We start from the raw sequence: 14,143 nt of genomic DNA on the forward strand, positions 1-14,143 counted from the left end.
ACCATCTATATAAGGCACGTCACTTCCTCTCTCTTCCTCTTTTCCCGGAGAGGTGACTCTGGCTGGCAGTGTGCTAGGTGTTCCAATATCTTGGAGTAGCGGCAGTTATTTTTTTCTGTGTTTGGCGGTGAGTTTACCCTGAAACTGTTTCAGGTTCGGGCATCTTGGCTTAGCCCTTTCTTTTTGGAGTTACAGCTGACTCTTTTCTCCTTCACACTCCAAAATCTTATCTCCTAATCTTCCTGCCTGGTGCTAGCCAGGCAGGGGGAGAAAACCTACTCCTTTCCTTCTTCCTTCTCCTTAATCGCCTCCACTATCAATTAAATCACCAAAAAATTTCCAGCTGACTTGGGTGTTTCATTTAGGATTTTAAAAATAAAATCCTTGGTGACCAAAATAATTATTACATTCAGTCTCAACCATAATTTTAACCTTTAGATAATGTAGAAGCTGCTAGGTCCTGTGTGATCCTGATTGGTACCTGATCCATGGTACCTGGATGGTTTCTTTCTGACTTCTTGAAGGATTTCCTCCTTAGCTTGTGTAAACCTTAAAATTTCTTAGACTTATAAATGTTGGAAATTTCATCATTGGGAAATTTCATACTTGAAAAATTTCCTACTGATAGTCTATTGGAATGTGAACCCCCCTTGGCATGGGAGGGTCCTTCTCCTCCCTACTTAAGATTACTTTAGGACAGAAACCTTTTGCTGAACAATGGAAAGGGCTTTGACCTATACTTAAGCATAGAACAGGAAGTTCTTTGAGTCATGATTGATTTTAGAATTGATACAATAGAGATACTTGGAATGACAGAACCAGGTCTTGGAACTTACAATCTCCACCCTACTCAGTCCTAACAGGATTTAGGAAGGGCTGTAGCATAGATCAACATTAAATTATTTGAGAATATGACCTTCAACAGATATGTGCAAAGGGGCAGACCTCTGGGCGGTCCTGGGTTAAGCTAGAGCCACCATTGGCACAGGGAAGACATGGACAGTGATTGGTAGATGTGAGAACTGAGGGGAGGGAACTGAGATGGTTTCCTTAAAGATAGCGGGGTCTGAGGACTGAGGGGTGGTTTGAGAGGTTTTGCTCTGAGAGGTGGTACTCTGAGAAGCTTGCTCTGAAGGAGGCTGGAGGTAGAGGCCCCTGAGACTGTTTCTTCATTTTGGTCATGTGAGTGATAGGGACTGATCTCTTTTCTTTGCCCCAGCTATCTAAGGGCTTGGGCCTTTTGGCCCAGCCTAAACAGAGGGGGTATTTAAGCCCTATTCCCTTCTCTTTCTCTCTCTCTCTCTCTCTCTCTCTCATACTTTTCTCCCTCCTATTTTTAATTAAAAACTCCATAAAAGGTTGACTGCTGACTTGAGTTTTCATTTAGGAATTACATAGCTGAATTCCTTGGCGACCTTAAATTAATATATATATCAGTCTTTTAAGGTGATTTCCTTGTCATACTTGGTAGCTCTTGAATTTAGCTATTACATTCCTGGAAGTTGTCATTTGAGGATTTCTTTCTGGAGGTGATCTATGAATTTTTTCAGTTTCAATTTTATTTTCTTGTTTGAGGATTTCTGGGCAGTTATCTTTGGTAATTTCTTGTAATATGAAGTCCAAGTTTTTTTCTTGATCATGGCTTTCAGGTAGTCCAATAATTCTCAAATTGTCTCTCTTAGATCTATTTTCAAGGTCAGTTGTTTTTTTTAAATAAGATATTTGATGTTTTCCTCTGTTTTTTTTTTTCATTCCTTTGATTCTGCTTTATTGTTTCTTGATTTCTCATGAAATCATTAGTTTCTAGATGGTCAATTATGATTTTCAAGGCCCGATTTTCCTCTGTCAGTTTTTGGGTCTCCTTTTTCAATTAGCCCATTTCTTCTTGCATCACTTTCATTTCTTTCCCGCTTTTCCTCTGCCTCTCTTTATTGGTTTGTGAAGTCTTTTTTGAGCTCTTCCAGAATCTGTGTCCAATTCATATTTTTCTTTTGGACTTTACATGTGTTTGCTTTCACTGTCCCCTTCTGTGTTTGTACCTTATTAGGTGATTTGCTGTTGTTTGCTCATTTTTCCTATCTAATTATATGTAAACTCTGTTTTCTGGGAAGTTGGGGTACTCTCTTAAATGATGCTATTTTTAGCTTTATGAGTTTTTACCAGTTTCAGTTCTTAGAAGATAATGTGATGGTCTGAGGGCTACAAACCCTCTCCCCTAATGATTCAGTCACTTCGTGAGATACTAATAGTTTAAAGACTTGTCTTAGGCTTGGACTTAAGCTTTTCATCTCACTCTAAACTTGATCAAGTCAGGGGCTGATCAAATTCTAACCCTAGGCTTAAGCTCAATTTTTTTGGTCTCACTGTGTACTTGATCCAATCAGGCACACCCTTGATTGCCCTGCCCTGGTGCTCCACCCTTAGTTTTGGGCCAAAAAATGGGGGGGGGGCTAGGGTACTGTGAACTGTGTCTTCACCCCAAAGTGTAAACTCTGTCTTTATCCCAAGCCTAGACTGGAATTCCTGGCTACATTCTGGGCCCATAGATCAGCCAACTTCAGCCCTGACTGCCCTGGGCTGGGACACCAGACTTCTCCATAGGTTTGAAATGTCAAGAGGTGTAGACTGGCTTGTACCACTATTTGCCCAGGCAGGATCTTGAGGTCTGAATGTTAGCTTGAGATTAGGTTCCTGAATCTGGGCAGCAGATTTAGGGTTGGGGAATGGCTCACTCTTCCCTCCTTGCTATAGTCTCTTGCTGGCTCTGTTCTCCTCTCACCCCAGTTCCCCAGATGTTCTCTGACTACCTTTTGGGGTTTTTTTCCCCTTGAAAGGTATTTCACTCTATCTCCCTGTTGGTTCTTTCACTCCTGTATTTGTTTTGGGGTGATATTTTCATCTTGGTCAGAAAGGATTCTTGTGGTGACATAGACCTATTCTGGTTCACTCCACCATCTTGGCTCTATATTGTGGAAAGGAAACAAGACTGACAGTTGGTGGGGGAAGGGGCAACTGGGAGTGGCAGTTGGGTCTTGTGACTAGCACTTCCTTCCTGCTGGGCTTTACTTCCTTCCTGGTGTTGGAAGAGAGAGGAGCTTTTTTCTGCCCAGTCTGTAGTAGAGTACCTCTACTCTGTTCAGCCTGAAGACATAGGCTTCTGAAGGTTAGAACTGTTCTTGTTTGCTTTCTGTCTACTGCTAAGAGTCTGAATTTGACAAAGCTAGCACAGATATAGAGTAGACGGGAGGGAAAGAAACCCTCCACCAGCCTGTGGGGCCTGGCCTCAGCTCCAAAAGCTGAGACAAACTCCAACCTTATTTAGGGGCATCCCTCGCCTCATTTCTGATACTTCTCCAATCCAAACTGGTTATTAAAATTTATAGTATTTGAATTTGCAGTCAGATAAGTGGACTATCTTTTCTGAGCATAGAGGGAGCTGAACATCACTTCAGTCATTCAACAACAAACAGTCCTTATCGGACCCCTGCTGCTTCCTCTCAGCAGGGGGCATCTCTCTCCTTTGCCTCACCGAGCAATATTCCCTCTCTCCCCTCAACTCCTCCATATCCTGCTACAAACCCCCCATTTCCCCTGTTCTTCATATCCCCTGGTTTTTCATTTCCCAGTCTTTTCCCAATAAATATTACACTATAGTATACTATGATACTTACATTTAACCTTTAAATCTTAAAACTGCACTAATGCTTTTGGATTAACTTTGGGCAAAAATTTGTCAGGTTTTCTTGTAGATTGAAGGCTGGATTGGCAACACCATAAATTTCTTAGTTCTCTTCTCTTACAAGAGGCTCATTAAAACAACAACATCAAAGGAAACCTTTACATTATGTACAAGTAGAGAATGTGGTGAGCGCATAGTATCTATGGAAGTGCTGAGTTTCATGATCTTGTCTTCTGGAAAAGACTAAAAAGGCAATGCCTAGTAATTACTATTATAAATATTTTATTTGTGGATGAATCCAATGAATTCAAATGCATACAGAGCAAAACATGATTTCCTTATAAATATGATGAAAAAACATATTTCATCAATAATATGTTTCTATTGGTTTAAACCTGCTGATCTCCAGTGATCATTTTATTGCCAATGCCTTAGCCATTGTTTCTGGGGTTAATTCTTGGGATATCACTCAGGTGGTGGTGGCAATCTTTTCACAACTTCAGCTGCTATCCTTAGGTAAGCTTTGGCCTGCAAAAGAACATACATGTTTACTATCCTTCTTCCATCAGCAAATAAAAGTGAATGTAATGTGAGAATTCTGTGTCTTAAAGTTCTTCCTTGAGTTGAGAAAGAAACATGATATGGATGGGACACTGGGACAAGTTAAGAGAAGGGGAGAGACAGACAGACAGAGAGACGGAGATGGAGAGAGACAGAAAGAGAGGCAGGGAGAGAGAGAGGGGGCAAAGAGGGAGAGAGAGAGACAGACAGAGACAGAGAGAGACAGAGACAGACAGACAGGCAGACAGAGAGACAGACAGAGAAAGAGGCAGAGACAGAGACAGACAGAGACAGAGAAAGAGACAGACAGAGAGACAGAGAGAGAAAGAGAGAGATGGGATAGAGAAAGATAGATAGATACACATATATACATACACACATAGATAAATAGAAAGACAGATAGATACATAGATAGATACATACACAGATACATAGATAGATACATACATAGATAGATACGGTTTTCCAAAATCTTAATGCAGTTTTAGGCTATTAAAACTATATTAATAGTCATATTAATATGGGGTTAGCCAGGTATAGTGGTACACATCTCTTATCTCTACTACTGTGTAGATAGATATCTTGAGCTCAGTTCTAATTTAAAGCTATTAAAACTCAAAACTGCACTATGATTTTGGGGACATCTTATATATGCAAACATGTGCATATCTTTATGTGTATATATATGTGTAGAAATTCACATGTGCTTATTATGTATGGGGGTATACATATATACACATATAACAGCCCTACTTTAGGGGCATACAATATATTTTGCAATAGATTGTATTCATAGCAAAATAGCATGACCACACATTCTATATACACACCCCAGCTCAGTCCATTCTATCACAGAAGCATATTTCCAGATTAAAAACCAATCTTACCTGCCTATGCCATCCTTATTCTAACTTGTGATTTAAGACAGTGCTACATCGCTAGGCCAGTCAGAGAGAAACTAACTGTAAGGTAAATTAAGATTATTCCTCATAATCATTCACATGTCTATGAATCAAGGACCACAGATACAGAGCTGGAAGGGTTCTCACACAACTCCCTCATTTTAGAGTAGTTAAGTGATTCGCCCAAGGTGATACTGGTAATAAGTGTCAGAGGTGGGATTTCCATACTTGAAAAATGGTCTTCAGTCCAGGGGGCATCTAGGTAGCTAAAGCAGCTTTGTTTGTGCTGTTTAGACATTCTTGCCACTGAGAGTATGTGAGCACATGAATACCCAAAGCATGAAAATCTGTTTGCATCAGAAGATTTACAAAGGACTCATTTGATCCTCAGGGTAATTCCACAAGGCAGGCACTAAATATAGGATTATTCCTTTTTCATTTTTGTTTTTCAAAGTAGGGGATCTCAAAATTTCACCTAGTGCCACCTCCCATGTTGATGCCAAAAATAGTGTGGATACCTGACCAGCAGAGCTCATTGCAATCCTCTCTATCCCCAGTTTCCAGATAAAGAAACCAAAATTCAGATAAGATAAGCCACTTGGCCATGGTTACACCACTGATAAGCATCTGAGATGGGATTTGAACCCTAATGTCTCTTGATTCTAGCATTCTTTCTTATTCTATCTTACTTCCTTTCCCTACAGTAATAGGAGAATTCTATTTTGCTATGCTAGGAAATAATCTAACTATTGTATTTAAAGGAGATAGCTTCTTTCAAGTTTGTTTCAAAGTGCTAGATATGGTTTCACATTTAGCACAATGGACTAAAGGCATATAAAACCTTTAAAATGCAGAGGCCACAAATACGGTGTATTTTAAATGTTTTAAAGCTAATTCTAAAAATGGTTATAACAAACCCCATTATGACTAACAGAAGCTATCAATTTTGCTTTAAAGGGAAGTTTATAGGCCACAAATGAAAGCAGGCCACCATATAACTATTAATATAACTTGTTTTCTCTCAAGCCCAATGTACTTTTGCAATATTATGATCTTTATGAAAACTTTTTTTTTTCTAAGAGCTCTTTGAGGTATGAAAGTCTCATATTTTGCAATGAAAATTCAGAGTTTACAAAAAAAGGAACTGGGAGAAGAGTATATTTCCATAATCTTTTAGCCCTTTACATCACATTAGAGACATAAACCCTTAGGATTATGGAAAACATTATGAAAGTTCATAGGTCTACCAGAATGATCAGTTTAACCTTTGCTTAAAGTTCTAATGAATACATCATGTTTGCAGCCATAGCTGCTGGACTGCCATTTGTTGAAGACTTCAGCATGGTACGATTCAGAGCTAGAATAGTTTATCTGGTCCAACCCTCTGATTTTATAGATGAGAAGAAAACAGGCCCCAAGTGGGGAGTTGATTTGCCAAAAGGTCACACAGTAGTAGTAGTAGAGCCAGGATTCAAATCTAAGAGATCTTTTCCCAAACCCACTATTCCTCATGATATTCCACTGCCTCCACAAAGCAATATGAGTTTTCCCAAACTATGTTTGCTAACTGTAGGGTTTTTTAAATTTATAATACTGATTTTAAAAAAATGTATTTAGTTCATGTTGTGTACAGGGCACTGGGCTAGCAGCCCCTCTAAGGGAGCATGGGAAAGGATCAAAGAGTTTGTAATAAAGTTACAGAAGAATTTATAAGCCATTATGATAAAGACCCACCATGGCCCATCCTTTGTAGAACGGCTATGTAAAAACTACCTTAAAAAAAATCCATAATCAATGAAGTGGCAGAAACATAAACAACAGATGTAAAAGGGCCAAATTGAGATTTCTGAAAGCACTGTTACTCCCTCCTTTCTACATGATCTTCCTCTTCAACTTGTGTGATCTGTTTAATGTACCATCTGTAAACTCAGATAATACAGCTGGATTCAACTTGTTTGCTTTAACATTACCAAGCAACAGAAGATGAATTGTGAGGAAAAAATGCAAGAGTTTTACGGGCTTTTTGTGTGTGTTTTCCCTTCCCTCCAAGGATTTAGAGTTCTCATTCATCATCTGTAGTCATTTTCATATTAATATTATATGGTCATGATTTCGAAATTACAGTTTAATGAATTTTCCTTTTGTATTTGGCAATCTCTGCGAGGAGCATCTTACAGTGCATCTTTCAAAAAGCCAAGTGGTACAATTTTTCCTTATTAAAAAAGAATAAAACTATAAATTTAATCAGTAGTACATGGGTGAATTTCCTTCTTCCTTGCCTCTCTGAAAAACAAAAAGTGTGTCTTTAATTGAATCAACACTTTATAATCACAGTGGCATGTGGCAAGCTGTTGGGTGCTGGCTCTTGGGAGGGCACCACTCTTCTCCTCCCCTATGGTTGCCTTTGGCTGTGCTTTTAAGGGGCCCTCATAGTCAGAATTATATTTACTTGCAACTCTAGGGGATAATTGTGAGCATCAGCAGCTTCCCTCTCCATACTGTGCTTATGCACAGACAGGTTTGGTTTTAACTTTGGTCACAGTGATTCACAGCCAACACAGGATTATTTGGGCAAATGCTTCTAACCAAATAACTCCTGAACAGATGCCCCAAATTTCACAATTTATAGATCATTCCTTTGAACACTAACTAAAAAGGAGTTGATATTATTACCTCTACAAAGAATGCTTTTGAAAACTGCAAACAGTGCAGGGGTTGCACAACATGTTCCGATTGCCTTAGCATAAATGAGCTTGTGAGCAGAGAATGAGAGCCCCAAGATGTGAGTGCAGTAGGTAGGAAAGAGGGGGAGAGGGATTGTCAGGTAAGAGAAATCTTGCCTGTTTCATAATTTTGCCTAGGGCTGTTCCTGTACGTAAATCCCAGAGGAAAGAAAAAAATAGACAGCCTGTAATCAACTGAAAATTAGCAACTAACTTGACAGATTTTATTCTACTCTTATTTACTTTCTGTATATCTCTGCATATGCAGCCAGGTAATAGAGTATATAGTCCCCAGTCTGGAGTCAGAAACAATCATCTTCCTGAGTTCAAATCTGGCATTTGACACTTCTTAGCTGTGTGACCTTGGGCAAGTCATTTAATTCTGGTTGCCTCCGTTTCCTCACCTGTAAAATGAGCTGGAGAAAGAAATGACTAACCTCTCCAATATCTTTGCCAAGAAAATCCCAATTGGGATTCCAAAGAGTTGGACACAACTGAACAACAACAAATCTCTATATAAAAGTAGGAATTAGGAGCAAGGGAAGTGGATTTTGTGCTTCAAAGGAGTGATGGAGTAAGTGGATGTCAATTGAAGCAGTGATGTCAAACTCAAACAGAAATAGAGGCCATTAAACCATATATATGTATACAGGCTGCATATTGACTTAGAAAGTTACAAATTGTCATTGTCTATGTTCTATTGTGTTTTTATTGTGTTAAATATTTCCCAATTACATTTTATTTTCATTTGAGTGGCACTCCCACCACAGGATATGCGTTTGACAACTCTAATGTAAAGCACTTTACTTAGTGGGGGGAAAAGCTAAGTTTGAGTCTCAGCTTTACTCTGCCTTCCCAAAGCCTCAGTTTATTCATCTGTTAAGCAAAAATAATAATACCTGTGCCACCTCCCCAGGATGCTATGAGGATTACGTGAGATATTGATGATGATAGTTTTGCAAATTTGCAAAATGCTTTATGAATATTATTTCATTTTATCCTCAAAACAACCTCAGGATATAGGCCATTTTATAGATAAAGAAACTAAAGGAACAGGCTAAATGATTTATCCAGGGTCATAGCTAGTAAGTATGTGAAACTGGATTTTAATTTGGGTCTTTATATACTTTATGCACTATGCCACCTACTTTCCTCTAGATAATGTGTGTACTTTAAAACCATTTTTGGTGTTTGTTCAGTCATTTTCAGTTGCTTCTGAATCTTTGTGATCCCATTTGTGGTTTTCTTGGCAAAAACACCAGAATGGTTTGCCTTTCCTTCTCAAGCTCATTTTACAGATGAGGAAATTGGGGCCAACAGGATTAAGTGATTTCCCCAGGGTCACACAGCTAGTAAGTGGTTGGAACAAGATTTGAACTCAAGAAGATGAGTCTGACTCCAAGCCTGGCCCTCTATCCACTAAGTCACGTAGCTTTCTTAAAATAGTAAGTTCCTTTATAAAGCAACCTTTTATTATTGTTGTTATTGTCATACTAATAATATACCATTGGCATAATATGGGTCATAATATCTAAATTATTTTCCACAAGAGCTAATGGGAGGAAAAGTGATCATGACACTCAGTGATCACACTTAATGGCTCCACTTAATTGGAGCCAAACTTATCTTCCACTCAGGTATATTCTGGTCCCATGAATGTCATTCAATAATTCTGAGTTCAAATTACTTCAAAGAAATTTACTTGATGCTCTTTACAAGAAGTGGGACAGATGGAAAGGGGATACCATTCCAGTTGTAGGGAGCGGAGAAGCCATCCAAAGAGGCAGCCCATCCAATAAAGGCCCTTCCTGGGTACTAATTTTGTTCTATTCTAAATGGGTATGTTAATGAGGAATTGGGGCTCACATCCTTTCTTCACTGAACTAAAATCCATTAATAGGAAGAACTCTGAACTAGAATCTTGGCTGGATGTAACACCCGTAATTTTGAAAAGCAACCATTATGGACAAGAGTTGGAAACATTATCCTAAAGAGCAGAACAATTATAAAGCAAATAGGACTTACAGGTCTCTGTACTTTACCAAATGTATATTTTAATTCTGTTCTACTGACAACCCTTATGAATGCCAGTGTGGGCACATGCAACCCTGCCTATTTTTGTTGTTCAGTTGTGTCTAATTCTTTGTGACCCTTTGAATCATAGCACACCAATCCTGTCCATGGAATTTTCTTGGCAAAGATACTCGGATGTCTTTCTATTTCCTTCTCCAGTGAATTAAGACAGAGGATAAGGGACTTTCCCAGGATCACAAAGCTAGTAAGTACCTGAGGCAGGATTGGAACTCAGTTCTTCCTGACTCTGGGCCTAGTGCTCCATCCACTGACTCACCCAGGGGGGCCTTCTTGCTAATTTAGTAAACTATAATAAACCCTTCCCCCTTGTTTTTCAGATAAGGAGAAGTTAAATGACTTGCTCAAGGCCATAGACAAGCACCTTCCTCATTTTGCTGAGGAAACCTGAGATTCCGTGAAAGGAAGGAACTTACCCACAGTCACCTGGTTAACAAGTGGCAGAGGCGAACCCTGGTCAAGAGAGATCCTAAACTCTAGTCTAGTATTTCCAACCTTCTCCTAGGCACTCCAGACAGACCTCTTAAATTCAACATATCCCAAACCAGAACTCATTGTCTTACCCTCAAAATCCACCGTAGCCTCCCCATTTCTGCCTGAGTCCCTATCTTTCCCAAGTGGCGCAGGCTCACCACCCGGCGTCATCCCTCTGCTCTTCCTCATCATCCCCATTATTTTTAACTCTCCAATGTCTTTCCCAATCTTCCCCATTCTCTCCAGCTCTACCGTCACCACCGTGGTTCAGGTCTTCATAACCTCTTGCCTGGACCACTGTAATCTCCGACTAATTATTCTACCTACCTCAAGCATCTCCCCTGTCTAATCTGTTCTTCACACACCTGCTAATGTGATTTTCTCTGACTGGGTCTCTTTCCTGCTCATTAAGCTTCAGCGATCATTATCAATTCTGAAACAGCCTCATAGCTCAGTTCCAAACCATCTTTCTAAACATCTTATGCATTACACTCCTTAGGCTACACTATGGAATAGGCAAACCGGTCTACTTGTTGGATTCAAAGCCTTCTATTAAAGTGACCCTGGCCAAGTCACTTGACCCCCATTGCCTAGCCCTACCACTCTTCTGCCTTGGAACCAGTACACAGTATTGATTTTAAGACAGAAGATAAGGGTTAATAAAATAAAAAAAAATAATCTTTTAAAAAGCCTTCTACTAAACCCTGAAAATCACTTGGCATTTACTTTGGGTATTTTTAAATTTTATTTTTCATGGGTATATACTGAGATAACTGTGGTGCTGCTAGTTAAGACAGATATCTGTCTTAGACTAGGATCTTTACAAATGTCACTTAATAGAGTTGATAACACCTTTCAGTTGCAAGGAATTTAAATCAAATTTGAACACGCAACAGCTTGCATCCTACTATTGATCCCATCAATCTTGTAACTTGATTTTAAGTTACACTATTCTTGGGTAACTGTCCTTTTTTCTTCCATCATGTCATATAGTTACAATCTCTTCCCCAAGTTGCCATGCCCTTGTACTTGCTAAATCAAGTCAAAAAAGAAGGGGAAAAAATCCCGGAATTATACAAATACATCTCATTTAGGAAGGTTAGAAGAGGGTTCAGAAAATAACCCACAATAGCAAAGCTATACACAACAAATACCAACTTACAAAAAAGAAAAGCTAAGGAATAATTATTCACTTATCAAAAGGTTTCAACATAGATTTTCTCTGATTTAGATGGTTCCCTGAAGGCATTTAAAATATAACTTGATTTAGGAAAAGTTTGATTTGTACAGTTATTTTTTTAAGGATCTCACCTACTGAATAAACCAAAATATATCTGTATTTATTTTGGAAATATTTCATTGTGAAGAAGAATGTTCTTCCTAAAGATTATTAGAAAATGTTGAGTTTTAGTTTTTTAAAAATATGAACTACAAAAAGATACATATACTTAACAAGAAGATGACATATAATAATTTCTACTACCTCCTACCCTACCATACTAAGTGCAATGGATTCTAGGAATTGTAACCATCTGGAAATAGCTGTTATAAATCAAAAATATGTGTATGGACCCTTAAGCCAGCTAAGCTACTATCTTGCTTATAGCACAGCTTCTTGAGATTCCACTCAGCATCTATTTACTTATTTTACACAGAATTCTATCAAGCTCCAATGGTGTAAGTTCTACCATTCCACCATTTATTAAAAGTAACAAATTATATGGGAGAAGTGGCTGCTAGAGTCATGTGTACAAATAGCACCAAGAATGTTAGCAGACAATTTGTGTTTCAGGAAAAGGTCTAAAAATCTTTAAAAAGAAGACACAAGAGGCCTTTTAGTGTAGGAACAACCAGCCTTACTTGTGTCAATGGCCCTTAAGAGGATTACTGTATTATAGAGTGGTATAATAATTGACATTCATAATGTTAACCTTGAGACTTAAGAAAAGGTTACATTGTGTTTTATACACATTGTTTAATAAGTCACACACAATATATGTCATAAAGAATTCCATCAGAAATGATTAAAATAAAATTTTTGTGCTTAAAAAGATAACCTTCAGTTATCAGAAAAATCCATTTGTGTGAAATTTACATTCTTCAGTGATGTTGAATAAGTGAGGCACCAATATACATTGCTTCTTTAGTTTTCTTTAAAAATAATATTTAAGGTCAATACATTAGAAATCCAGCTCTACTGGCTTGTAAAATTTCTCACATCCAATTTAGCACTTTCAAAGTCACCAAGAGTAAAGAGGCATTAAATTTCTCTCTATCAAGCAGTCTGTACTTCAGTGTACAAAAAAGATTCAAACTACATGATCTTTGGTAATCAAAAGACATTGTTAAGCTGGGATCTGGGTGTCTGATGCCTTATAACTGGTTTTCTTCTTGAGCAAAGAAGCTCTTAAATGGGTCCTTTGCTATGAGTATGTTCAGAGCGAGCATTGAGATGTCCACCTCTCCAGACAGAAGTCACCTTTAGAGATGGAGAGACTCACTGAAATTTAGTCCAATCCCCTCACTTTACAGGTGAGGGAACTGTGAGCTAGAGATTAAGTGACTTATTTAACATTAAACAGTCTATGGCAGAGCCAAGAGTAGAAGGTTTAAGTAGAACTACAAGTCCAATGTGCTTTCTTTCTCCCACATCAAGTTGCTTCTAAGCCATTGCCATTTTAGACATGTTCTTCCGAGAAACCAACCCAGGCTCCGTGATTGCCTTCTTCAACATCAAAAGCACAAACACAAAGGCAAAAGCCCCTTCTCCTCCAATTACAGGCAGAAAGGAAAAAAGAGTAAATTTTAAAAATGTATATAACTTACCTCATTACTTTGAGGTTGTGAAAACACGATAGGTTGGCCTGAATCTGAGGCTTCCCTAATATTAAGATGTAATGGAATGTCACCTGAGGAAAGGGAAAAAAGTCACCAAGTATTAATAAGTACACTAAAAAGGTTCTATATGCATTTCACTATTTGAGTTTCTAAAAGAAATAAACCCTGAGGCTACTTGAATTCAAATCAGCTTGGGTTCAGACTATGTTCTGAATTGCTTAATCTCTGAAAGAGGCACTTTAAATGAAATTTAGAGGCCAAAGTATTCCATTTGGGGGTAGGTACAGTAATCTTGTAAGTATAAATTAAAGCTATTTGGCAGCCAATCATAACAAGATAAGGTCTGCTTTTTTTGTTGTTGGAGGTCTCCCAAGTCACTTGTATGTCACTTCTGCTTATAATACAAAGGTATATACATGCTTGCTAAGTAAAAAAAAAAAAGATAGCTTCTTAAAGTTAGCAGCAAAAGGTTAGGAAAAAATAGAAAAAAGTTATCTTATTGCTGCTAGTAGATGATTAATGGAGTCCTTGAGAAAGAAGTGGAAGCCTATTCTCTCTTGCCTCCTAGGCTTGCCTAGGCTTTGCCAGTCAATAAACATTATTGTTTACTATGTACCAGGCCCAATGCTAACTACTAAGAATATAAAGAAAGCAAAAGACGAAGTCTGCTTTCAAGGAGCTCACAACATGGAAACAGCTATGCACCCGAGAAATACAGATTAAATTGGAGATAGTCAAGAGAGGAGAGACACCAGCATTCCTGGAAATGGAATGAGATTTGCTTCTCAGGGCTGATATTGCCATATACTAGCTGTATGTGACTTTGGGCTTAATAAACCTTCTGGGTTTCAGTTTTCTCATCTATAAAATGAGGG

General features: G+C 38.4%; 1 protein-coding gene across 1 annotated transcript in view; it reads right to left on the bottom strand.

Moving 5' to 3' along the window:
- Positions 1–3,944: 3,944 nt before the first annotated feature.
- NUBPL (NUBP iron-sulfur cluster assembly factor, mitochondrial) overlaps positions 3,945–14,143 on the bottom strand; it is a 365,055-nt gene continuing 354,856 nt past the window's right edge. Inside the window, exons 10-11 of the mRNA XM_007472517.3 lie at positions 13,257–13,339; positions 3,945–4,207 (exon numbers count right to left, since the gene is read on the bottom strand). Of these exons, the coding sequence (XP_007472579.2) occupies positions 4,145–4,207; positions 13,257–13,339 (146 nt within the window). The 3' untranslated portion in view covers positions 3,945–4,144. The remainder of the gene's footprint in view (positions 4,208–13,256; positions 13,340–14,143) is intronic.

The sequence above is a fragment of the Monodelphis domestica genome, chromosome 1 (genome assembly GCF_027887165.1).
Source record: "Monodelphis domestica isolate mMonDom1 chromosome 1, mMonDom1.pri, whole genome shotgun sequence".
NCBI classification, from domain to species: Eukaryota; Metazoa; Chordata; class Mammalia; order Didelphimorphia; family Didelphidae; genus Monodelphis; species Monodelphis domestica.